Source organism: Marmota monax, unplaced genomic scaffold, assembly GCF_021218885.2.
Source record: "Marmota monax isolate L192 unplaced genomic scaffold, Marmota_monax_Labrador192_F-V1.1 WCK01_AAM20220418_F8-fsc00195, whole genome shotgun sequence".
NCBI classification, from domain to species: Eukaryota; Metazoa; Chordata; class Mammalia; order Rodentia; family Sciuridae; genus Marmota; species Marmota monax.
Genome location: NW_026691979.1, coordinates 2,061,941 through 2,088,210, shown reverse-complemented (window position 1 = coordinate 2,088,210; position 26,270 = coordinate 2,061,941). Strand labels below are relative to the sequence as shown.

At 55.2% G+C, this 26,270-nt stretch overlaps 2 protein-coding genes across 13 annotated transcripts in view; both read left to right on the top strand.

Moving 5' to 3' along the window:
• Window positions 1-26,270, top strand: part of Arhgef10 (Rho guanine nucleotide exchange factor 10) — a 98,218-nt gene that overhangs the window by 62,488 nt on the left and 9,460 nt on the right. For 11 of the 12 annotated variants that reach the window (XM_058580182.1, XM_058580173.1, XM_058580177.1 and 8 more), the window contains 10 exons: window positions 599-768; window positions 12,296-12,411; window positions 12,744-12,871; window positions 13,003-13,103; window positions 14,216-14,337; window positions 15,480-15,566; window positions 17,069-17,292; window positions 17,898-18,055; window positions 21,257-21,399; window positions 25,711-25,885. In XM_058580182.1, the coding sequence (XP_058436165.1) occupies window positions 599-768; window positions 12,296-12,411; window positions 12,744-12,871; window positions 13,003-13,103; window positions 14,216-14,337; window positions 15,480-15,566; window positions 17,069-17,292; window positions 17,898-18,055; window positions 21,257-21,399; window positions 25,711-25,885 (1,424 nt within the window). The remainder of the gene's footprint in view (window positions 1-598; window positions 769-12,295; window positions 12,412-12,743; window positions 12,872-13,002; window positions 13,104-14,215; window positions 14,338-15,479; window positions 15,567-17,068; window positions 17,293-17,897; window positions 18,056-21,256; window positions 21,400-25,710; window positions 25,886-26,270) is intronic. The other variant, XR_009227013.1, reaches the window with a different exon arrangement.
• Window positions 2,330-6,425, top strand: LOC124094127 (PEST proteolytic signal-containing nuclear protein-like). The gene is made up of 2 exons (XM_058580354.1): window positions 2,330-2,514; window positions 5,361-6,425. Exons 1-2 carry the CDS (start codon window positions 2,330-2,332, stop codon window positions 5,908-5,910), a joined length of 735 nt encoding a protein of 244 aa, XP_058436337.1. The 3' UTR covers window positions 5,911-6,425.

Sequence of the window (26,270 nt, the reverse complement as noted above, 5' to 3'; positions counted from 1 at the left end):
CCCACCATCACCCTGACTCCTGCTCCCTGGGTCCCCACCATCACCCTGACTCCTGCTCCCGGGTCCTCACCAACATCCTTTCCCCTCTTCCCCCAGGTCCTCACCGTCCTCACCCCTGCTCCAGGCCGTCCTCACCGTCTTGCTGTTTCTCCTCAGGGTCTTCTCCTAATTCTGATTCTGGTGATCTCTCTGCTGCAGTAAAGATCCTTTCATTTGATTTATGCCAGTGGCATAGCCTTGCTGTTTGGCTGCTCCTGCTGCCCACCTGTGGGTCTTGCCTGGCCCCCTACCTTACATGCTTCTCTGCGTCTGTCCGGTGCTGTGATAGGAGTAGGATTGTGGGGTCACATCTTTTCCTAAGTTTCCCTGTGCGCCTAACCGCTGGAGTCGGGGAGTGCAGGGACGTGGTTACTGTGAACCTCTAGGAGCCGGGTCTGCTTGACTGTTCTCCCAGGGATCTCTCTCGAGGTCTTGAGCGCCTCGTCTCCAGGCCTCCTGCTCTGCCCTTAGGCTTCCTGGGAAGCGGGTGCCGGGGTGTGAAAGGTCTGAGGATAACCCCGGGCACAGCACTCCTGAGGCAAGCCTTCTTGTCTTCCAGCACCTCCCATGAGAGTCGCCCCACAGCCAGCCAGAGGTACCTGCTGAAGTGGAGTGTGCCTCTAGGGCACACAGATGTGATCGAGTATGGCCCCAGCACAGGGCACCAAGGCAGGTGCCCCACCACACACGCGCCCGAGAGCCTGGCCGTGGTCCCTAATGCGAAGCCACGTGAGTGACACCATTGCTGTTCTTGCAGGTTGGGGTCCGCCGTGCCTCACCGGAGGGTTCAGTGGTGGGTCTGGTGGGACAGCTGTCCAGAAGGCTTCTGCCGTGCCCCTGAGCTTGTCTCACCTGTAGTCCAGCCTCCTGCAGTGCGGGCCATGGCCACCTGGAGGTGCACTTGGCCACCCCAGCTGGGACTCAGGCCGCCCTTCCATGAAGCACGTGAGCACGGGGGCTTCATCTCCTGATGGGCACGAATTGCAGGCAGCAGGAAGTCTCAGGTCAGACCTGCTCCTGTGGCCGCTGTGCACACTCCGGCTGTGGCCAGCATCTTAATTCTTCTGCCTGGGTCTCTCTGTGACGTTAGTGCTTGTCTGTGAACTTGTCCAAGTGAACTATGGCGCCATGACTAGAGGCTGTGGAAACGTCCGGCATCATGCCTAGTCGGGTTGTTCTTACTAAACGTCGTTCATGCTGTGGATTTTGACCCGAGTTCCAAAGTCATTCTTTCCTCTTCCTCCTTTTAAAAGTTAAAGCAAGGCTAGGTTTATTCACTCGTTGGCCTCTGCCCCCGGACTGAGGAACCATTAGAACACCGAGCATGAGAACTTTGCGAAGACCCCTGAGATGTCAGCTGAGCCTTAACCTCTCAGGTTCAGTCCCTGTGCACAGGTTCCAGAGCCCGAGAGCCACTGCGAGGCCGCACGTTGATGGGAGTGGGAGTGATGGCTCCAGGCCTGGTTGGCTGTCCCCTCGTGTCGTCTGCCGGTCATCTGCCTAGTAGGCTGCTCTGGGAGAGTTACTAGAGTTGCAAGTCCCCTGAGGTGCTGGCTCTCAGGTGACATGCACACAGAGGGGTGGTGAGCAGAGGAAGGGGGACCAGGGAGGAAGAGAGTGGGGGGTCCTTTTTCAGATTGGCATGACTCATTAACATTTATTCAAGGGCAGATTAAATACCGTACAACAGTCTTTAAAATCATTTAGAAATATCGAAGTTATTCATGTCTGTTTTGTGAACATTTTAGAATGCGTTTGTGCCTGGCACAGTGGTACATGCCTGTTATCCCAGTGACTTGGGAGGCTGAGGCAGGAGGATCACAGGTTCAAGGCCAGCTTCAGCAACTAAGCGAGGCCCTAAGCAACTTTGTGAGACCCTATCTCAAAATAAAAATGAAAAGTGCAGGGGATATGGCTCGGTGGTTAAGTGCCCTTGGGTTTAGTCCTGGTTACCAAAAAATAAACGCCAAAAACCCGTGTTTGTAACTGAGCTTGCCTCATTGTGTTTGAATAGCTCAAGCTGACTGTGATCCGAGACAGCGCAGTCCGGCCCCACCTTCCGTTTCCTTCCTCACCTTTGTGGTATGACTTGTGCTGACCTCGGAACAGGGGAGGTCACCAGGGTTAAGGGCACAAAGCAGCTGGTCAGTCAGTCTTTCTAAACCCTGGGGAGGAAGGGCCTGGGAAGTGTCCGTCTTGCATTTGATTCCCAGAGTCGCCGTGAGTCTTCCTTCCTTCCACCAAGCACGGTGTGAGTAGAGTGTGGGGTAGCCCTCGCTGTCCCCCTGGGATGTGGTGGAGCCCTCCTGTCCCCCAGGATGTGGTGGAGCCCTCGCTGTCCCCCCGGGACGTGGTGGAGCCCTCGCTGTCCCCCCGGGACGTGGTGGAGCCCTCGCTGTCCCCCTGGGATGTGGTGGAGCCCTCGCTGTCCCCCCGGGACATGGTAGAGCCCTCAATGTGCCCCCTGGATGTGGCGTGAGCCATCGGGAGCCCTCCATGTCGTCATGAAGAAGTCCCTCCCGGGTCCCTCAGCCCTGGAAGCTCTCCTGGTGAGGCTGAGCTGGACGATTCCCGACGTTCACGTGGGAGAGGGCCGGGTTCCTCTTGCTGCGTGTGGTGCTTCACTCACACGGGTCCCTCCGAGTCTCTCCACTTCCTCATGGGCAGCATGTCCCTTCTTCTTTGGGACTTAGCAGCATGCCGCATAAATGGCACTTTTCCTTTGCCTGTTATCCTGTCAGTGGACTCCTGGGTCGTCCACGTCCTGGCTGTCGTGATGCTGTGCCGTGGACTCGGGAGTTGGGCGTCTCCTCAAGATGCCGTTCCTTCTCCTCAGGTGTGTGTCTGGCGGGGGACCCTGGCTCCACCTTCCCTCCAGCGGGGCGCAGGCCCCCTTTCCTGCCCACCTGCTGGCAGCACCCTGACGGTGCGTGCGTGCCCCTGTGGTCTTGGTCTTGCGTAGGTCTCACTGCTTAGCAACCAGTTTCCCTGTGGGAATGATGTTAGGAACTCTTCATGCCCCTTTTGGCCAAATTTTAAAAGTCTTAACAAATCAGTTGAAATTTGTTGCTTCTGTGTGGCCTGTGAGGTGGGACTCAGCTCACGACCCTGTGGGGCTTCTTCAGACCTCAGAGTGTCCTGCCGCCCTACGTCTGGGGATGCAGTCGGGGGCCAACACGTTTGCCGGCAGAGCGAGTGCTGGGATCCTGGTCTGTCCAGATTCACACAGAATGGGGGGGGACTGCGGCTGGTCAGGAGGCGAGGGGTCCTGGGTGTCAGAGCTGTAACATGGACGCATCATGCCCAGCTGCAGCCCTGGAGTCGGCCCCCTCTGTCTGCACAAGGACTTCAGCCCTTTCCTGGGTCTTGCTCCTTTGGGGGTGGCAGCTCCAGTCCATGCTCTGTTCTCCCCTTCTGGTCCCTTACTGTCTCGTTCTGAATCATCTAGAGAGGCCAGTTAGGAGTTCTTGTTCTCACTGCACGTTCATGTGACAGTCCTCCTGTTTGAATGCCTCTGTTCTGGGACATTCTGCTTGGGAAGGCCTTGGTTGTTTGGTGTTGCAGACAGAGCGTAGGTCTCCCTGCCTAGCAACCGCGCTGGGGGCAGGACCGTGGGAGCCCAGAACCAGCCGGGAGCTGCTCCAGCCCTCCAGCCCCAGGAAGACTGCCTCGGGTCTCCTGAGTCCTTGGACTCTGCTCCTAGCCCCGGGCTTGAAGCTGCTCACCCTGATCCTCCAGAAACCCATGGATGGGTTCAAGCTTCCTGAATTCCAGAAGTTATTTTGTAAACTGTGGTGCATTTTTTTCTGGGTGATTCACGAGGTCTCACTTGCTTCCTGGATTGCGGCTGTGATGGGGGAGAGAAAGACTCTGAGCCAACCAGGGTGCAGTTCCATGGAGGTGCCCATCACTTCCCATGTGGGAGGCGGAGCTCTGAGGAGATGCTTTCCCTGTTGCCAGGAGCAACGTGACTCTGGTGGGTTCTCTTCAGGCGGATCTTCACTGCCCGGTTCATTTTCAATAAATAGGTGACAGAACACTCCCAGCTTACCAGGTGCTAAGTGGGAGTCCTGTGCGGGAAGAGGAATGCTAACCTTGCTCCTCTGGGGCCTCTCCACCAAGCCAGGTTCCTGGAGCATGGCTGTGGAGACCGTCCACCAGTCTTTAAACCTTCCGAGCCAGATGGCCCTGAAATGGTGGAAGAAGAAGAAGAATAGTGCACTTTAAGCATATTTTAAGGGGAACACTCATTTGCCTGTGCAAATATTGATCATTTCGTTTTGTGACTTTCCTATCATTCTGTGGTTAGTTATATAAGCCTTAAAAATGAGAGTGCAGCATAGTAGAATTAAGGGCGAAGATTACTTAGTCATTTCACTATATGTGGCCTTTGTCAAAATTCAGCACACGTTCACGATTAAAAAAACAAACAACACTGAAGAGACTAGGACAGAGGAACCTGCCTCAGCATCATGAAGGTGATGTGTGAAGACCCAAAGCCAGCCTCGTAGTGAATGGGAAAACGGAGAGCACTTCCTTTCTAGCCTGGAACAAGACGAGGTGTCCACTCTCACCACGGCTGTTTAGTGGAGTGCTAGAAATTCCACCAGAGAGGAGGCAAGAGAGGAAAAGGGATGAAGAGTGGGAGAGGAGGAAGGCGCCGTATCACTGTTTGAGAAGATAAGGTCATACACTTAAGAGATCCCAAAGCTCCACCACAAGACGGCTAGAGCGGATTCGTGTTCCTGGACAGGCAGGGTCAATGTTGTTAAAATGGCCTCCCACCAAGTCATAGGCAGACTCAGTGCAAACCCATGCACATACCAGTGACATTTTCTAGTTCTCCACAGAACTAGGAAAGACAGCTCTCAAGTTCGTGGAGAGGAATAAAAGACCCAGAATAGCCAAAGCCATTCTAAGCCAAAAAAGAATGCTGGAGGGCTCACAGTTTCTGACCTTAGATCATAGTAGAAAATCATAGTCACAAAACTGCATGGTCAGGTGTAAAAACAGACCCCTGGACCAACAGCACAAAATAGAAGACAGACAGACCCACACATCTGGTCCTTGACAAAGCTGCCAAACACACACCCTGGAGAAAAGACGGCTCTCTAACAAACGGTGCCAGGACAACTGTCATCCATGTGTAGAAGAGGGAGTAGGTCCCTCTCACCCTGTACCACAGTCACAGCGGACCAAAGACCTCAGAATTAGACCAGAAACTGTGTGACTCCTAGAGGACAATGCACTGGCTTTCCAAATAGGACCCTAAGCTCAGGTAATGATACCAAGAGTTAATAATTAAACTAACCATCAAATTAAAATGCTTCTCAAGAGGCGGACGGGAAGGCGGGAGAGGAGAAGCCTGAAAAGCCGCAGCGAGTTGGAGCCGCCGGAGGACCTGAAGAAGAAGCAGAAAAACCTGTGAAAACTAAGACTGTGTCTTCCAGTAATGGAGGGGAACGTTCCAGTCGCAGCGCTGAGAAGCGATCAGCTGAAGAAGAAGCTGCAGACCTCTCAACAAAGCCTACAAAGATCTCCGAGTTTGGATTTGCCATAGGTAGTCAGACAACTAAGAAAGCATCAGCCGTATCCATCAAACTTGGATCAGGTAAGCCTGAAGAAACTGTTCCAGCTCTTGCTCCAAAAACCCTTTCAGTAGCAGCAGCTTTTCATGAAGATGAAGATAGTGAACCAGAGGAAATGCCTCCAGAAGCAAAGATGAGGATGAAGAATATTGGAAGGGATACACCAACCTCAGCTGGACCAAACTCTTTCAATAAAGGAAAGCATGGGTTTTCTGATAACCAGAAGCTGTGGGAACGAAATATAAAATCTCATCTTGGAAATGTTCATGACCAAGACAATTAAATGATGTGTTTTGAAATTGGGGTATGGGGTGGGTGTAAAGTTAAAAGGAACAGTTTCCTTTTTTAAAGAATGGTATAAGACTATCTTTGGAGCCGCTTTTTTTCCTTTTTCGTTTTTGTTTTTGTTTTGTTTTGTTTCTTAAGATTGAGTGGTACACTCATAAATGAGAGTTTGAAATTAGAAGTAATTTATGTTTTATATACAGATTTCAAGACATTTGCTAATTTTGTAGTTTCATGTGATTAGTTTCCAAAGGTTACAGATAATAAAGAAATCAGAAATGGTACCTTTTTAAGAATTGCATATTTTTTTTAGGCACAACTATTAGCACATTAAGAGGGAAACAAAAGTTACTATCTTTTTAAAACTGCAAGCAGTTACTCTCCTAACTTAACTCCCTCATTACCTAAACTGTCTGGCTCCCAGGAACAGCCTTATAGAGAGAAGGGAGTATTGTACTGAGAGGAAAATGTTACTGGACTATTGACTGATAATAAATTTAGATAAAATTAAAATACAGCTTTTTTTCCTTATGGGCATTTGTTTTGTTTCAAGTCATCATATACTAGGTATTGGCATTGCTATCAGTGGATACAAACGCTTAGCTCTTAAAAATGTTTTTATTTCTTTTTTAATTTTTATGTGAAGTATCGAGTATTTGAAATAGCCCACACACCTTAATGGGTCTTGTCTACCTTCATTAGTCTTCAAAGAACAACCATTTGCTACCAAAGTAAATCAGTATTCTGAAAAAAAAAAATGCTTCTGAAGAGCAAGGAAACAGTTAGGAATGTGAAGAGAGAACCACAGAATGGGGGAGAATTTCTGCTACCTACTTTTCCAACAGAAGATTAATAGCCAGAATATATAAAGAACTCAAAAATCTAACATCAAAAAACCCAAATAACTCAATTAGTAAACAGGCAAATGAACTAAACAGACACTTCTTAAAAGAAGAAATACAAAAGGCCAACAAATACATGAAAAAATGTTCAGCATCATTAGGAATTAGGGAAATGCAAATCAGAGCCACCCAGAGATTTCCTCCCTCGCAGTCAGAACAGAGTCATCTAGACACAGACAGTGGTCAGGCTGGAGAGGACGTGGATGAAAAGGAACACTTTTGCACTATTGCTGAGTGCCACAGTCTGGCCGGGCACAAAAACTTGTAGATGCAAACAGCAGGTCTTTATTCCCGAACTCTCACCGCACTCTACACGCATGTTCTGGGGAAATCCACTCCCTCCACCTCAAAACACCCCCCCCCCCAGAACTCCACGGGAACTCCAAAGGAGGGGCGCAGGAGCCGCCCTAATCCCGGAGCAGGGTCACCTTTCAAACCAAAATGCCATGCGTCATTCCTACTTGGCTATGGCTCTCAGCAGCTGAGATCGTATGGAAATCCGTATGGAGGTTTCTTAAAAGACTAGGCGTGGAACCACTTCTGCAGTGTGATGGGATCTGTGGGGGACCGGGAGATTGGGGTCACTAACCCCAGGCTGGAAGAGGTGGACTTGTGCTGCCTTGGGAGGTGCCACCGGAGAGACCCTGAAAACTTCCAGGAGATACAGAAACCTGTCGGGGCGCAGCGCGTGGAGGGGATAAACCCGAGAGCCCACCAGAGGAGCACACGCCCTGGACAGGACATGCACCAGCAGGGCGGAGGCAGGGCGCAGCTGGAGGGGCTTCATCACGAAACTCGGCCCTGGCCCTTCCACGGCAGGAGGGAAGGGGCTCAGTGTGTGGGGACCCAGGCCGTTCTCCCGAGACCGCCCAGGGCTGGGGGGCCTTGGTTTCCCCCCTTGCCTAACTGCAGAGACTCCAGCGTCTGACCGCGGCGCCTGCCCCGCACAGCAGTGTGCCTTGCTCTGCTGCCACTAGAGACCTGTGACTGTCCTCACCAGGGACGGGTGGCTGAGGCTGGGCTTGATGGAAACCTGGGCAGGCCGCTGCAGGCCTTGCGGGCCCTGTGTCGGGGCGTGCAGTCGCCCAGCCCAGTCACCCTGCGGGCTGCACCTGTGAGGAGAGACGGGGCCTGAGCCGGGCTCCTCTTCCCAGGAGCCGTGTGCTTTGAGGGAGTCTTAGGGAGGGGACCTGACCTCGGTGAGGAGGGGCCAGCCTCAGTGGGGGCTTTCCGTGTCCCGTGAACAACTGGACCTCACGCGGGTGTGGTCAGGAAGCCGGTGTCAGCGGGCGGTCGTCCTCCGTAGCGGGGTGTGTGGCTGCAGGGAGGATCCCTCACTGTCGACCATTCCCCTGTTTTAGTCAGCTGTTTCGCTGTGTGCCTAAAAGATCGGCCGTGACAGTTTCAGGGGAGGAAAAGTTTATTGAGGGATTCACGGTTTCAGAGGTGTCAATCCGTAGACAGCAGACTCCATTCCACGGGGCTCAAAAGAGGCTGAAGACTGTGGAGGAAGAGTGTGGTGGAGGGCAGCTCCCATGATGGTCAGGAAGCAGACTCCACTCACGGGCACGAACTCTCCACCCACAGCCACACCACACCTCCTCCGTCACCAGCTAGTCCCACCAGGGACCGAATCCCTGACTGGGTGGGGCTCTCACAGCCCGGTGCTTTCTCCTGTGAACCGTCTTGCATTGCCTCACCTGCGAGCTTTGGGGGCACCTCACATCCAAACCATGACAGCCTCAGGGAGGTCCCATGGTGTGAGTGACCTCCATGACGCTCCTGTGACTTGGGCAGTTCCCTGGGTGGCCCTTATGCTCCACCCCTGCTCACACAGGGCACCTCTGCCCCAGCAGGGACTCCTGGTGGTCCTGTGGCCCTGGAAGCACGTCCTCCCGTCAGCAGGCATCTGGCTGGCCTGGATGACCTAGAAAGTGGATGTTCACGTTAGAAGACTGAGCCTCGGCCACTGTGGGAAAGTCATCTCGGAATGTCCCCTGGCTTTGCTCTCAGGCTTCTGGGACCGCTTTTCCTGCCCTGCCTGTGGGAGCAGGGGTGGCTTCCAGACAGGATGTCTCCAGGGACTGTTCCCCGCTGGGAGTCGCCGTTCTGCCTCCTGCCTGTCCTGCTCCAGGGCATTGGGAGGAGAGGCTGGACAGGACAGGCCTCACAGCACCGTCTCCTCCCTCGGTGCTGTTCTGCCAGCCCCTCCCTGCGTCTCACAGCCACACCTGGCACCAGCAGGTGTGCACTTTGTACCTCGGGGTGCTCCTTCCCACAGGGCAGGTCCTGGCTAGTGTTTCCTTGGTGAGCACCGTGTCCTTGCTCTCTGAGGAAGCCATCCTGGGAGCAGGCAGGAGGGGCGGGCGCTGGGGAGGGTAGGGGAGGACAGGGGCCGGGGAGCGGACGCTGCTGGTGCCAGGGACAGTGACTGTGGAACTCAGGAGGGGCCAAGTCCTGGAAGGGGCGACGTACTTGGGGGTCTGGGAAGCAGTGCCTGTCCTGCTGGGCAGTGCCTGGGAGGGGTGGCTGCAGCAGCGGCTCCCCTGTGCACCTGGTCCTGCACTCCGCCTCCGCTGGGAAGGCGGCTCCTCCATCCTGCTCAGGAGTGCTCTTCCCACCCCTGCCTGGGAGTGGACTGGCTCCAGCCTGGCCGCGGGCCCTGTGGTCCCAGGCTGGCGAGCCTCCAGGAGGCCGAGGAAGCCGCCTGCAGAGGGTCCCGCGGGTGTTGGCGCTGCCACGGCCCGATAGCCCCTGCTTCCTTTCACACAGGGGTCCATTCAGCCCACATCCAGAATTTCCCAGCTGTTGCAGGGGTTTCCATGGAAACAGGCAGTGCCCGTGAGAAAAGGAAAGCCCAGAGACCTGCTCACAGAATTTAAAGTACTTGAAATCCACTACTAGGTGCTGGACTTCGGCTCTAACAAAATCTTGAGTTTCAGGTTTTTATTGGTCAGTAAATTTTGACCATAAAATAGAACAGCTCTCTCCTGGACTGAAGTAACCTTTGGACAGCCTCTGCACCGTGTCCCGCCCTGCCGTCCTGCCCCTGCTGGGAGGGTGCCCACCTGCTGCCATGGTGGCACTCATTTGCACGATATTCATGATGTATGTGTTAGTTAAACAATGATTCACAGTCACTGTCCATTTGATCCTCAGAGCAGTGCTAGGAAGCAGACAGGAAAAGTGGTTTCGTCCCTCTTTACAGAGAGGAAACAGACCAGGGCCAGAGGGTTGGTTCCAGCAAGTTCTGAGCATGGATGCCTGAGCCTCGCTGTGGAGAGAGTGGCCGGCCCCTGGCCTGCGCTGAGCGAGTCTGGTCCTGACATGTGTTCCCTTCCAACATGTGGCTTCTCACAGAGACGTTTGGTGGGAGAAGGAAACGTCTGCAAATCCAGCACAAATGCTGGACTCCTGACCGCCCCCCAGACACAGTTGCCAAGAAGACGCTTCCCTTCTAGCTGACCTCACGCTCGGAGGCGGAGCAGGAGGGGTGAGAGCAGGTAGCCATGCAGCACGGAGCCCTGTGCAGATGGGCGCAGGGTGAGGTCTGCCTGTGCCTTCCTGCCCAGGGGGTGGGAGACGCTGTCCTCCAGAACCCAGGGTGCACCAACTAAATACTGTGCCAGTGTAAGTGCACTGGGTGGGGCAGAAGACGAGGCGGGAAACGTCAAACAACACGTGGCCTTGGAACGGGCCCGTGGGCGGCGGCTCCTGGTGGAGCTGTTCCCTGGGCTGACCCAGGGTGCCACACACAGCCGCACATGTGCTAACGCTCCTAGAGCTGGACACCACATGTAAAAGGGTCAGTTTTATTGAGTGATAATTGTAAAGGTAACATAAAGTAGATGTTAGAAAGTTAATAAAGTTAATGTAGCTTTATTAATTTACTTTATCAATGTATTGTAGTTATGTTCATAGAGTTTATCAAAAGTTCATAAATGAAAGGAAATATATGTGATAATATAAAATATTTATAAGCATTCTGTAAGGGAAGATTGTTAAAAAGTTAGTACTTGTATAAAGTCACAGGGATAGATTTGTCCCCTTTTTTATGAAGCTTCATAATACTTTAGAGGCAACTAACATGAGATTTCATCTTGAAAACCAGGCCTACCCTGTGGATAAACCCCTGTAGTCACACCCTTAACCTAAGTGCCCACAAAGTGAGGACTGCAGCCTCCTCCCATGTAAGCAGTGATGCAGTTAGATACAGGTGACTATGAAGTGTGTATGGTGGACATGAACCCATCTCGTTGGCCCTCACGTACACACTGTGTGCATTGACGTGCTGTAGGACGGGGAGCCATGTCCAGGGGCATACGAAATGTTTATGGTGGACGTCCGTAGATCTCATTGGCCCTCACGTACACTGTGAATCTGACGTGCTGTAGGATGGGGAGCATGTGCAGGCGCCCAGGCTGGTTGAACATCGGGACCCTTTTTGGAAACCATTACAAATGTCAAGGCGTCCATGGTAAAGCCTCCAACCCAGCTGTGTCCTTTTGCATAGGACTATGTCCAGGCAGCACCCTGGGGACCCAGGCACCAAGGCACCGCTCCCCTCTCAGCCACACGAATCCCTTCTGCCTGGATTTGAGTCTGGCTCCTTCCCTGGGTAGCAGTGTGAGCTAACACAGTCGATTTACGTGGACGTAGAGAAGACTGATGTCACCACCCCTTGGTCTACGCATGGGCCTTGAATGTTGTTCTGAGTTCCAGTCCTTCCTGTTGTACATTTGTGGCCTTGGGCAGTTTCAGCTGGCCTGGGGAACGGGGCCTGCTCTGCCCACAGGCTGCTGTGGGACTCAGTGCCACAGAGTCGGAGTAGCACTGCAGCCCACCCAGCCTCAGTAAGTGGAGTGGACACACACAGCCCACTACCAGTCAGCACAGAAGAACCATGGCCTCCCTGAATGTTCTGTTTCCTCCTCTCCCTCACTTCAGGGAGTATCACAGGGGATTCTCTGGGGTGGGTTGGCCCCAGATACTAGAAATTTGGTTCAGATTTAAAATATTGGAAGTGACAAAACACCAGTCAAACCAAAGCGTGAGACATCCTGTAAAATAACCCACAGTGTCCTCCACAGAGGCAGGTCACGCTCCTTGATCGTGACAACCTCGTGGTGCAGGAGCCTGAGGTGGCTCCCAGACAGGGGATGGTGCTCTTGGGAAACCAGTGACATTTGAACAGGGGGATCCGTTGGCAGTGGTGTGTGTGCCTAGTTTCCACCCCAGGGAAGGTGGGCGAGGGGCACTTGGGGGGACTCATCGTGCCATTCTCTTCTATAAGTCTAAAATATTTCAAAGTAAGAATTTAAAAGAGATTAAAAAAATAATAAATTCTTGAAGATGCCCACTTTTAAAAAATTCAAGATTAACCTCCAACTTAAAATAATAAATAGAATTTACCCGTGTTTCTTTCCAGCACTGCAGTAACGAGCTGTTCGACCGACCCTCTTTTTCTTGCTTGCTTTGTAGACAAAGTTTACATGGGGCCAGGACAGCTGTATCAAGATCTGCAAAACCTGCTGCACGACCTGAATGTCGTGGGCCAGATTGCTCAGCTGATAGGAAACCTTAAAGGGAGCTATCAGGTAGGTGGGGCGCACTGGAGCTCTGTCGGGGGTGTGGGTGTCTGCAGGTCTGCCACGGGGACTGCGCGCTTGACTCACCGCGTGGCCTGTTGTGCCTTTCCCTTGGTTGGGTGGCCGGGCTCCGGTGTAGCTCGTGTGCATCTAGCAGTGCACCAAGGTCAGGTCTGCTGGAGATGCCTCGCCGTGCACGCTGGTCCACTCTGAATGTCCTGCTCAGGTGGGGCGCTTTGGGCTTCCCTGAATGTTCTGTGTTGCAACTTGGCTTTTCCTCCTCCTCCTCCATGTTTTTTAAACTCTTTTAAAATAAATGTGCTTCTGGGTTCCCTCTGTAGAACTTAAACCAGTCCGTAGCCCATGATTGGACATCAGGTTTACAAAGACTGATTCTGAAGAAAGAAGAAGAAATCAGAGCTGCTGACCGCTGCAGAATTCAGCTACAGCTCCCGGGGAAGCAGGACAAGTCAGTGACGTCAGAGAGCCCTCCTGGGCGGGGTGGGTCTCTGTCCCCGGGTGGGTGCTCTTGGCTGGTGCCTGGTGGAGACGGGCGTGTGGCGTGCCTTCTGTAGAGTGTGCGTCTGTTGCTCCTGGCAGGTCTGGGCGGCCCACTTTCTTCACGGCTGTGTTCAACACCTTCACACCTGCCATCAAAGAGTCCTGGGTCAACAACTTGCAGATGGCCAAGCTCGCCCTGGGTAAGATGTGGCTCACCGAAGCTGACCTGGGTGTGCTGAGAAAGCCACGCATCCCGCTGGTTGTCCGCTGTGGACCTTTCTATGCCGAACTCCCAGTCTCAGAGGGTAAAATCAGAAAGAGAGACTTGGTGATAGTCCCCCATTGGCCTGGAGGAGTGTTTCCAGACGTGTGATCTTTAAGTGTGTGTGTGATAATTTAGGGGTTGCAGGAAGGAGGCTCCGCTGCCCTTGGAACCGGACTCCTGGCGCTCGGCTTTTGAGCATGAGGTGGCCCAGTGTCTGAGGCCATGGTCAGAGCGCCGGCCTGGTGTGGGCATCTCCCAGGAGCAGGCGCCGCCCGGGCTCTTCTGCCTGCCTGCTGTCCCCTGTGGCGACACATGAATCCTGAGGGCCTGCCGTGGATCTGCGTGGCTTGATGACTATTTTCTGGTTCCTCTGTCCCTTGGCCACTCATGTGGCTCACCACACAGACCTGCTGTGCAGACACTGGGGTGTAGATGTGTGTGAGACGCTCCTCCAGATCAGACTGTCAGAGACACCACGGAACCAAACAGAAGGGACACCTGGGGTCTGCAGGTGGACACTCATCCCCTGGGGAGTTGGGGGGCAGGAGGCAGGGGCTTCCTGCCGTGGTGGGGCTGTACCCAGGGCAGACGGCCCACTGCTCCCTTTCTCCTGAGGTGGCGGTGTGCCAGGTTGGGCTCAGAGTGACCACACATGGGAGACGGCCACTCTGAGGGGGGGAGTGGACGTGAAGATCTTTGAGATGGTTCTTCAAAGCCAGGACGGACCTTAGCTGCAAACGTGTCTTCCTGGTACCGTCCTCCTTCACCCGCAGTGTCAGCCCCACCACATCCCTGGTGTGTGACGGCGGCCCTCCAGGGGACTTTGAACATGAAGGGTGAAGGAGGCAGCCTGAGGGAGAGCGCGTGGGCATTCAGCAGGCGGGGCCGGGGCTCTCGCTCTCTGGGACCCCGAGTGCTGTGCCCGCTTTAGGAAGGGGAGGTGCTGCCACCCCGAGCAATGCTGGTGGCTCAGGCTCCTGAGCAGCAGAACTGGGGTGTCGCGTGGCAGCTCCTGGGACTGAGCGCCACTCTCTGAATGTAACGCAGAGGAGGAGAACCACCTGGGCTGGTTCTGCGTGGACGATGAGGGCAGTCACACCAAGAAGGAGACGCACCCTCTCCTCGTGGGACACATGCCAGTGACGGTGGCCAGGCAGCCAGAGTTCAAGGTACACGCGCTGGTTTGGCTGCCTCTCCTGCGGGCGTACCTGGGATGGCTGTGAGGGTGTGGTGGGGCGGTCCTCTGGGCCAGCCACCGCTGCTGCTTCTCCCGAGGGTGAGTCAGAGACGTCTGAGACGACAGGCCTGAGGCCGAGGTCGAGTCTTGGCTCTTGTCCCCAGTGTGGCCCTGCGGGTCCCTGGAGTGGGAGGGCCTCTGGACGGCACAGGACGGCACACTGCTGGTGCCAGGCCGGCCTGGTGCCCAGTGAAGCCCGCGAGCACTCGTCAGGTTCCACTTCCTTGGCTCGGGCAGGCCGTGTTCCTGAGCGCTGGGGACTCCTGACCTGCCATTCCCTTTCCCCTGGCTGGTCCCCGGCCACGCTTGGCCTGAGCGCTCAGGGGTTCACTTCTAAAATGTGAGCACAGGGCTGACAGTGGCCTGGGTCTGCTGGGCTCCCTCAGCAGGGGTCCTGCTGACCAGCCGGGAATATGTTTCGGAACAAAGCTGCATCTGCACCCTGTGGACAGATCTATCTCCTTGTCTTTGTTCCCTGAAGAGTAGAACAGAAAAAGCATTCACGCGGTGTGCTGTCAGCCCCTGACCGCCGTGCCCAGAGGCCTAGAGGAGGTCTCATGGGTCCAGGCTGTGGTCAGCTGAGGCAGAGCCCATGGCAGGAGGGTGTGTCCAACGAAAGCAGCTCCGGACACGGCTGCAGGGAGCAGAGAGCTCTGTCCCCAAGGACCCACCTGCTACTGCCCACCTGCCTGCAGCTGCCACCCAGCTGTCCCCTGTCAGGGGATTAGTGCCCAGTAGGGTCAGGCTTCCCTCCTTCACTTTTGAACGTTCCTGCACTGTCTCACGTGAGCCTTGGGGGACACTTCATGTGTCGACCAGGACGTGTGGTGGTGACATTGCGTCAGTATCACAAGTGCCTGAGCAGATGTCAAGCATGGAGGCTGCGCTGGGCTGTCTGCAGGGGAGAGGCTGGGACACCCAGTCTCCCTGGGTGAGGAGGGAGGGCTGGGCCTCAGTCGCCTGCCCCTGCTGTTCTGCTCTGAGAGGCAGGACCCTGAGTCTGTGGTGGTGTTAAGATGTAATCACAAGCTGCAGTCCCCCTGACGAGTGCTTGCTGTGATTTGGTGTTTTTAGATCGAGTGTGCTGCTTATAATCCTGAGCCTGACCTCAATCACGAAGGTCAACCCGGTCCATCCCCTGCGGCGCGTGGCTTCCTGTGGGTAAGGTTCTTTATTTGTACTGTAAGTTCACCTACAATTGGCGCCCACAGTCGTGTGAAGTTCAGATTTGAGCAGCTCAGAAGAGTGTCAGTCCCAGCGTGCCCAGGTGATGGCCACAGACACAGAGCCTTTCTCTGATGGGAGCTGATGACTCTGGGGAAAGATACGAAGTTCTAGGAATTAAAATGTTTATTTCTGCCCTTTTCCATGTAAAACTTTTACAAGATCTAATTTCATCCAGACTTGTGTAAGAGCCATTTTACTATTTCTTGCCTGTTGGTGGTTGGATTAGAAGGACTTTCCTCGTTTCCAGACATTGGTGGCTTTTTACCCTGGAGACTTGGCCATTGGAATTAATTTGTTCCAAGTGAAGCACAGCGTCTAAAATTACCCTGCATTTGCAGTGGCCCTTCCTAGTTTGTGCAAATGGAGGACAGTCCTCAGGCGCAGGGTCTCAGGTCCACCCTCAGCCCGAAGCCCAGCTCTTCCCAGCTGGACTGTGGTCCAGGGTAAGGCCTTGCTCGCTGCAGGCAGAGCTCCTGCCCGAGTGGTGTTCCTAGCCGTGCTGTCAGCGCAGCGGCCGGGCTGGCTGGCATTTCATAGCATCTGTGAAGGAGAGCAGAGGCGTCATTGCCTTGGGGATGCAGGTTTTCCGCCCACAGGGATCTGGGCTAGCTGGGGGTTTTCTCCTCTTCTGGCGACACCCCACTCCCCAGGGCTGGCACAGGGACGCTGCAGTTGATCTTCCCTCCCCGACAGGGCAAAGGAGGGTTTCGTTGTAATGTGGAGTAGGAGGTCTAAGAACATGCTCAAATCGGTGGGGAAGAAAGGGTCCGTCATCAGGGTCAGCCTGGCTCTCTTGGATTGGCCCTTAGTAGGGACCCGTCCTTGCCCCGTACACAAGCTGGACTGGAGCTGCGGCTGGAAGACCGAGTCTGCCGCATACTCTCAGGGACTCGCTGTAGCAGGTGCACAGATGCCCTTCTGGTGCAGGTCTTCAGAGGGCTGCACGCAGGGGGACATGAGAAGGGGTGGCCCACCCTGGGGCGTATTCTTTTTTATTTTTGAGTCTTGTTCTCTTAGCTGAGGGCTGTGAACCTCCAACGTTGACTTACTTAAGGTGGATATGATTTGCCCTTCAGGTCTGTGTGAATAGGTCTTTGCCCTTGTGTAGTGACGAGTGGGTGTGTGAACACGATACCTTTATTTACTTTTATGTGGAGCTGAGGATCGCACCCAGTGCTGAGCAGCACTCTACCACTGAGCTGCCACAGCAGCCCTGGGTGTGTGGTTTTTAATGCATGTCTTTTTAAAAACAAACTTATCCCCTGTTATTGCATATTTAAAGACCCAACTTTGTTGAAGGGCCAGGGGCCTGGGAGCAGCTGCTTCAGAGACAGACTGCTTTGTGAGGGGTCCATCCTCACAGGAGGCTGCCTTTCTTCTGGGAGTCCCGGGGTTCCCATGCACCCTCACTCTCTTTTTCTTAACTCCCCGATCAGATTGGAAGTTGCAGTGACCAGATGGGTCAGATTGCCATTGTCTCCTTTCACAACTCCACCCCCAAAGTCATCGAGTGCTTCAACGTCGAGTCCCGCATCCTGTGTATGGGGTACATTCCTGCCGAGGAGCAGCAACGGGAGCCCAGCACCATCGTGGACCCTGAGGCCCAGGCCACCAGAGCATCTGAAGTGCCCACCATCTGTGTGGGCACGGAGGAGGGAAGGTAGAGGTCACGTGGGCTGTGGCAAGGTCGCCTCAGCTGTGCCCAGACACCTAGGGCCCACCCTGGGAATAGGCGTTGGCGTGAGCGTCGGGCAGCAGGCGGGAATGACAAGATCTGGGGAGAGGGATAGGTCTCTGCGCTCTGAAGTCACCAGTGATTGGGCCCTGGGAATTATTCTAGGAGACCCCAAAGAGCAATGGAAGTTTCACACCTGCTGTTGGTCCCTAAGGTACTCATTCTTATCATGCTTTAAAAGCACACCACTCCTGCATTTTGGAATAAAATAGCTATTTTTCGGTGTTATGATCGCGTTGAACGTTGACATCCTTTAGTGGAAAGTTAAAATGATTTTCCTGATGTGAAGTTCTAAGCCATAGGAAGATCTAATTATTTTTAAGACCTAGAATTTCTATTTTTAATATAAAAAAGAAATCAGAGTGCTGCAGACCTGTTGGAAATGCAGCCAGTGTGTCTCGGAGCAGGAGGTGGGCTCAACAGGGAGCAGGACAAGGAGATGGGCACCCTGCTGTCGAGGGCACGGGGCCTTCTGGGCGGGGGGGGGGGGAGGGGCAGTGTGCAGACTAACTCGTGTTTTTCTTTTAAAGCATTTCCATTTACAAAAGCAACCAAGGCTCCAAGAAAGTGAGGCTTCAGCACTTTTTCACTCCCGAGAAGTCCACGGTCCTGAGCCTGGCCTGCTCGCCGCAGGGCTTGTATGCTGGCCTGGTCAACGGCTCGGTGGCCAGCTACACCAAGGCTGCAGGTACCGCGCTCCCACCAGACCACTCCTGGGGTCGTTTCCATCCCACCTTCCCTTGGCGCCTGTCACCTCTGGTCCCAGGCTTCTGTGACGTGTTCCTTCTCAAAAGGCATCCGTGGGACACGTGGGCTCCATGCTGCGCAGTGTGCTCTCCTGGAGCCCACCCGGGGCTCCGTCCACTCCGCCCACCCTGCCCACTGCACTGAGGCCCTAGCCTCTCTGCCTCCCCTGGCAGCTCCATGTGGTGCTTCCAGCCTCCTCCTGCCCCAGCAGGGTCCTTCCTGCCTCTGAGGTTCTTGGTCCTCCTCCGGGTCCCTCAACCTCCAGCCCTCTTTGCCACCTGTCCACCTTTAACTGGCAGTTCTGTGGCTCTGGGGCAGCAGAGAGGAGCACTGCCTGGCCTCGGGGCCCTCGCAGCCTTGCGGATTGCCCAGCCTGGGCTCCCTGTCTCCCGTCTTGTCCTGCTAGCAGCGGGAGCTGGTGGGGGTGCGTGTGCAGTCCAGCTGCTCTCCCTGTCTGTTGGCCTTCTAGAGCCTGTAGCGTCAGCACAGCACCACTGTCCTAAGCCCTTCTCTCACGACCTCCACTGTCCCTTCTCTGGGAACCCTGTTCCTGGGCTTCCCGGCCCTGTGCACGGCTGCTGGCCAGGTCCCCCCGGCTCCTCTCATGCAGGGATAAGTGCAGACCTGCTGTGCTGCAGCCAGGAGCCCACCCTTCTCTGCCCCGCCACTGCACTGCCACCCCAGGCCCACACCACTGCCCACGGGCTGGCCTTGTACCCGGGCTCACGCGCCCAGCGCCCTTTGGTGCTTCTCCCTGCCCTGAGGGATTTTAGTGCAGCAGAGGGCTTTCCTCCAGCAAAGGCTGCTCCCACCAGGAGGGGACACCGTCCTGCAGCCAGGCTCCGTGCCCCTTGGGATTTCCCTCCTGTCCTGTGGCCCACCCTCCAGCACCTCTTGTCCCTGCTCCTGGACTTGCAGCCAGCCCCCACCATCACCACCTGCTGCAGGAGGCCTTGCGCCCACGTGGGTTCCTGTGTCACCTCTGTCTTCGTCTTGCACTCCTGCGGTCTGCCCTCCCCGCGTTCGCTAGTGAGCTTTTAAAACTGCCGATTAGACCTTGGCCCTCTCCTGCATAAAGCAGTCAGGGATTCCCCGTGTGCTGGGAATGCAGTCCCGGTTCCCGCCCTGGCCCGTGAGCCCCGCTCCCCTGCAAACCCCCCTTTGTTAGCCCTGGTCCTGCTCAGAGTCTGTCCCTCCTGGAGGTCTGCACCAGCCTGAGCCCAGGCACAGGACTACCTTGCACTTGGCCTCTGACCTTCCTGAGTCGTTTCCATGGCCAGGGGCTGCATCGGGCCCTTCCCCCACAGTGGGAATTCCCTGGAGGGTGGAGCCCCCTCATGCCACCCTAGGTGCAGCAGGTGGAGTGATGCCACAGGTTCAAAGTGTCAGTAGTTTGTGCATGGACTGTGACTGGTGTGGGTGGACTGAGAGGCCTGGCCTGAGGCACAAATGCAGGGGGAGCTGTTGCCAGAGGCGGTCCTGTCGGCCCAGATTCACGTTGCACGTGGCCCCCCCATAGAGACAAGCCTACAGTATCTAGAAAGAGTAGCTACGAGGCTTAGAAATCAGAGTTCAATTGTGGGAGCGGGATCCTCAACCAAGGTAAACGTCTGGAGTATCCCACCTCTGACCTTTGGGGTCTTGTTTCAAAGGTGGCTTGCTCTCAGTGGGTCAGTGCAGTACCATCCTGGACGGCTAGTGGGCAGAAGCCACTTTGCCCTCAGGAGCATGTGAAAGTCAGAGAAAACCTGTCCATCTGAACTTCTGTGTCCCATCATAAGGAGAGGCTGCATTGCTTTCCAGGATGGGAAGGCCTGTGCATGCATGTGTAAGGGCATGTGCGTGTGCAGCCATGTGTACTGTGGGTGCGCATGTGTGCTTCCATGTGTGTATATGTGAGTGGGAGGGTGTGTGTGCGTTGTGTTGGTGTGTGTGCATACGTGTGTGTACTTGTTCCTGTGTGTGCAAGTGCACGTGTGCACGTGTGAATGAGAAGGAATGTGTATACATGTGTGTTAGTGGGTGTGCACGTGTGTGTGTGTGCCTGGGTTTGTGTTCAGATGCCTAATTGCACTGGACCTGGTGCAGGTGCAGAGTGAAAGGCAGGCCAGTGTCTTCGGAGGCTGTGGGTGCCCTGAACACCATTCAGCTGCGTCACTGCGTGGAGTCCCCACAGCAGTCAGAGCCACAGCTTGCTGGCAGAGACTGCACAGCTGAGCTTCAGACAGGTGCCCACAGTAAGCTGTGGGGCAGGGCGTCAGTGCTCAGCGCCAGAGCACAGGGTAGAACCAAGACCTGGTTCTCTGAACGAAGTGTGCTGCCTTGATTGATGTGAGGCCGAAGGCAGTGAGGCAGTGACACTTCAGTTACGTTTTTGAGCATGGTGGCTTAATTAGTGGCTAGACCGAGAATCAAAGAATTAGTTTTAATCATTTACAGGGTAATTACATCAGTCACTTTAAAATCTGTAGTAAGTCTTGCTTGAAGTAATTTCTATTGATAAGTTTCTGACTCATACTTCATGTGAAGTGTGATAGACCTCATTGTAGATCTTTGAAAATATTCTCAAACCAAAACGTATTCCCTGAGTGTCAGGACCGGGAGCAGTGGAAGAAGACAGGAAAGCCGTTCACTTCCCTTTGGATTGTTTTTCACGTTCAGTGAAGGTGCAGTTTCTCCTCCAGATGCCGTGCAGATCTAGCAGATGATGGGAAGCTCTAAACGTTTGCTCAGTTATTTTGAATGCAGCTCCTTCCAGCCACGATCACATCACAGTAGTGTTGCTTGCCCCTCTTGCCCCCTGGGTGCTGTGCTAAGCTTTTTACGTGCTTTATCTTGCTTATGATTCTCCAGTCTTCGAGGCATCGTCCCCACTCTACAGATGAGCCATCTGAGGTTCAGGGCAAATGAGCCATTTGTTTGCCACACCCCCCTCTGGGCCCTCGCCTGTCTTCCTCACACAGACTCCCTGATGGCATTAATTCTTGAGGCCATGGGCACACCCAGAATTAAGCATAAGCATCAAAATTGCTGTGGATATTTTGGTTGTCTGTTATTTAAAGTGATCTATGATCCTGTTTATTTGCCCCTGTGCATGGTTACCTGAACTCAAATGAAATTAAAAGAAGTGTTTTCTTTTAAGATGGATCCTGGAATTCAGAACCTCAAAAAGTGATCAAACTGGGCGTCCTGCCAGTTAGAAGCCTCCTGCTGATGGAAGACACCTTGTGGGCAGCATCTGGCGGTCAGGTGTTCCTCATCAGCACAGAGACTCATGCTGTGGAGGTGAGTCCTTTCAGGTGGCTGCGTGGCGTGGGGAAGGCATTTCAGAGCAGGGTTCCTGGTGGGACACGGTGTGCTGTGCAGAGCCTGGGGGCTGCGTGCCAGAGGAGGGGAGTGCCTGACGGGGCTGGTGACCGAGCGCTCTGTGGTGGTTCCCTGGGCACAGCAGCAGCTGGCACCTCGTGGCCTGGCCCTCCAAAAAGTTCCACTCTTACATGGCTTTACTGTCAAGGCCTGTGCCCAGCTGTCCTGTTTACCCACGACCATCTCTCACCCCGTCTTTCTCTAAGCAAACACAGGGCACACGGGTGTTTTTTTCAGCCATTAAAATGAATCTCGTCATGATTACACCTTCCTTTAATGCTCACATACAAGGTCATAGAAAATCTGTCCAGATAGGTGAGGGTCCAGCACCTGTCTGAGGACATGGTCCATTGACTGTGTAAATAGCTGCAAGTTTAGAAACAAAGTTGGGTCATTATCGACCTCTCAAGATGTTGTCCAGAGGTTTCCTAGGGGGTGAATCAGCTCCCCCGGTGGGGACCAGGCCACTCTCCGGTATTTCGGGATGAGCTCTTGTGGCATGTTCTGTAAGTACAGAGGGAAGTGGAACTTCGGCTCCCAATAAGGAGAACTTCTTTTTGTGTGTGTGTGCTGGTGATGAAACCCAGGGCCTTGTGAATGCTAAGCTGTGCTCTGTCGCCGAGCTACACCGCCAGCCCGGAGCATCCTCTGAGTTGTGATGCAAAGCTGGAGAGTTGCTGGCATAGTCAAGTTCTTGAGAACAGGTGTGGATGCTGTCTCCAGCGCTGCAGGGGATCAGGGCCTGGTTAGAGCCACGAGGTTCCTGGTCAGGGTCCTGGACAGACTCAGGCCTGATTTCTTCCCTTGGGCCACCACTAGCCTTCCTGTGTTTTTCTGCTTGGTATTTTTGGTGCTGTGGCTTGTTCAGTGTACCAAGACCAGTCAGGGAAGCGTGGCCACCAGGAGCCCCTGAGCTGTGTCATCCCAAGAGTCTTGTAGTCCAGCCCCACGCGGCCTTCCTACGGGGATGTCAGAGGCCAAGGGAAGGCAGCGCAGTTAAAGGACGCAGCGCCCAGAGCACAGCCCGAGAGCAGACTGGATGCCAGTTAGCACACGGCTCTGCAGCGTCTTCAGGGCAAGGCTCTGGCAGATTCAGAGTGTCCGCCTGACACGTCATCCCGGGGCGTTGTCATCGAGTGCAAGAGGAACTGCACCAGGCTGAGGCCCAGGGGTGCAGAATCTGGGTTCATTGTTGTGTGGATTTCCCTGGGCAAGGCCTGTGATATGACCTGGTGGCAGGGCCAGTGTGCCCCGTGTCCCGCCTCGGGCTCCTCCTCTTGTAACCAGGTCCTCGGGGGGTTGTTAAGCTCCTGTGTCGTGTTCCTGGTATGATCTGGGATGCCTCCAGGTCCAGGTGCTCCTGATTTCATTGACAGTTGGGCAGGAGAAGGTTATTTGCCAGGGTGTGCCAGGGTGTGCCAAGGAAGGAAGGGCTGCGGACTTGTGCTTGGCTCTTCCTACCATGGCGCTTGGGCCCAAGCAGAGCAGCTCCTGACAAGCCGCTGCAGTGTAGAATAGGGGACTCAGGGACAGGCACAGCCTGGAGACCGCTGCTCCTCACCGTGGAGGGACGCAGGCCACAGCCTGCTGTCCATGACAGGTCTGCCTATGTCGTCCTGTGCCTGGACAGGAGGTGGGACCTCTGGCTGACATAAGCCAGGGAGGAGACCGCCGCTGACTGTGCAGCAGGGCTCCCAGCAGGCACTCTGGGTGTGGGATTTCAGGAGGACGGTCCACCGGAGTGGACAGCAGTGCTGGAGGCAGCTTGGGAGCTGTGCTAGGGGTGAGCTGCCCTTGGGATGAGCTTGCAGAGGAGGCTGAGGACGAGGCACTGGCCCCTCAGGGCAGAGGGAAGGGTGAACGGCCAGGCTCTGGAGCAGACAGGATGTCCGCCTGCGGCACTCTGGAGAGCACACAGCCGGAGGCTCTGACCAGGCAGCTGGGAAGGAGGAAAGGGATGGCCCGAGGGTCGAGGTTGAATGGAGGAGGAGCAGGAGACCCTAAGAAGTCCACAGAAGATTACTACCACCCTGGAACAGAGTGAACAAGCCAGCAAGGCCACAGGTTCCAAGGCCAGTGCCCAGGAGTCCAGCAGATAACTGGCAGTGCTGAGAACAGCCGTCACCAAGAGGGAGTGCTTAGATACAAACCTGACAAAGAGTACAGCCACGTGCCCTGGAAACTAGCGGGAGACCCCGTGTAGATCGGAAGGGAGGGTCCCCAGGTGGCCGCAGCACCTGCAGATTGGGCAAGCAGATCCTAGCACTCAGTGTGAAATGAAGGGGTCCGGCACGGCCAGAGTAATGTGGGAAGGCAACAGAATTGGAGGACTCACACTGCCCAACTCAGCCTCTCCCTGAACAGCCACCGTGACCAGGGCAGCACAGCGTGTAGACCAGGGAAGCAGAGCGCGAGTGCAGGAGCAAGAGCATGTTCCGACTGTGAACAACCCAGTGGCGGGGACTGTCTGCAGCCGTCGCCCTGGGCCCACGCCACATGCAAACGCTGATGTGGGTGGGTCAGACCCAGCAGAAGAGCTCCAACCATGAGCACTCTCAAAGGAAGCCGAAGGGCCAGTCTGGTGACCTCGGACCAAGCCACAGCTTCTAGGTAGGACTCCTGGCCAGGTGCCGTGGCCCGGCCTATGATTCCAGCAGGTGGGGAGGCTGAGGCAGGAGGATTGCGAGTTCAAAGCCAGCCTCAGCAACTTAGTGAGACCCTGTCTCAGACTAAAAAGTGAAAAGCCATGCAGATGTACCTCAGTGATAGAGCATCCCGGGGTTCAAACCCCAGTACCCAAAAGAAAAGAAAGGAAGAAAGACGGTTGGGAGAAAGTAAGGGGTGGGCCAAAGGGAGGGAGGGATGAGGAGGGAGGGAAGGAAGGTCAGTAGGGCTGGGAATGTAGCCCAGTGGTAAAGCCCCTGCGGTTCAGTCCCTAGAGCCACCAAGATATATACATATACATATAAAACGCCTAAATCACAAGCAACTGTGTCAGTGGGAAAAGAGATAAATTGGATTTCACTCAAATTAAAACTGTGCTTCAGGATACACAAGAAAGTAGAAAGAATGAGATAAAATGAATACAGCTCATGTGATACGATCAGATGTCCAGTTCACATAGCAAACCAACAGTGGGCAAGGGAACTGGACAGACAGCTCTGCAGAGAAGCTGCCCAGGTAGAAGTCCTTGGAGAAAGGCCAGTGGAACCCGCCAGTGCTGCAGGCCCTGGAGGGCATGTGCAGAAGGCACAGGGTCATGTTCTCCCCGGAGCAGGTTCCTTCCTGAGGAAGGGACACAGGTGCCCCCTGCTCAGCATTTCCTGTCGCCGGTGCATCCCCAAGAGAACTTCGTATTCACATCCTCGAAGTCCTGTACACGGTGACCAAGCACGGTGTTTATTGGTGGTGTGAATACAGCACAGATCCATCCAAGATGAAGGACAGACAACCTGGTCTCTGAAAATGACGGGAGGTGTTCTGCCCAAGGAAGGGTGAGGTCCTGCCACCGCAGCACGGATGGGCCTTGAGGACATGTCCAGGAAGAGAGCCACACAAAGGCCACCGCCCTCATTCCATTCCCACGACAGAGCAGAGGGCCTAATCACAGTCGCCCCTGCCCTGCCCGGGGACCGCAGTGGGCAGTGGTTGGCTGCTGTGGGGTGGACACATGTGCAGTCTGTCCAGGGCACACTGGCAGGACCCGGTTTGCTCCCTATGGGGGCCAGCCCCCTGAAGTGCACACCTCCAGGCTTGTGATCCCAGCCCTGGGTGCCCAGCCTGGAGGCCGCCCCACACTGCACTGGTCCTGGGGCTCTGCTGCTGTGCAGATTTCCCAGTGAAACATCTGTGGCAATGAGATCCAGCTGAACCAAGCCAGCCACTCAGTGCTGGCCAGGCCCGGCAGGGGTTCTGTGGCTGCTCTGTTTCAAGTTAGGGCTCTTCCAGCCCCTGACGAGGCCAGGGTAGCGGAGTGTCACAGGGAGTTCTTTGGGCACTTTGGTCTGCCGAGGGTCAAGAGCAGTTTACCTGTGGTGTCCCACTGCAGGAAGACCCGTGGTTCCAGAGCATGGTCTCCTTGTCCCAGGTCGCTGAGGGGCTCCAGCTGGACCCTGCAGCCCACAGGAATCGCTCAGCTTGGTCTCCTGGGGTGGCCTTGGAGACTGCATGGAGCTTCGGCTCCAGCCACCTGACTCCTCGGCGTGGCCTTCTTTTGACCACCCCCTGCAGAGTCAGCTGGAGGCCCACCAAGAAGAAGGAATGGTCATCTCCCACATGGCCGTGGCCGGCGTGGGGATCTGGATCGCCTTTACCTCGGGGTCCACCCTCCGTCTCTTCCACACAGAGACCCTGAATCACCTGCAGGACGTCAACATCACTGCCCCTGTGCACAGCGTGCTGCCAGGTACGGGCGGGGCCAGCAGGGGGCAGCCTACCCTGACCCATGGCCCCGAGCAGAGCCAGTCAGACCCCTGGGCAGAGTGGGCGGAGTGGGCGGCTGTGGGATTTCCCAGCATGTCAGCAGGCCCTGGGGAGCAAGGCCCTGAGGTCAGGAACACAGGAAGGACGGAAGCCCAAGGTGCAGAGGTGCCCGGGAGAGTCGAGCATGGAGCAGAGGGGTCGCAGAGGGCAGGGAGGGCGTGAAGTGGAACTCTTTAGCCCCTGGCCAGAGGCCCGTGGATGCTGCTGGGGACTTGAGGATTGTTCTCTCTGTGTAGGCTCACAGCCCCTGGGTGTGCATGTTCTTCCTGTGCACAGGCACGTAGCTACTGTTGTGAGCACATGTGCTG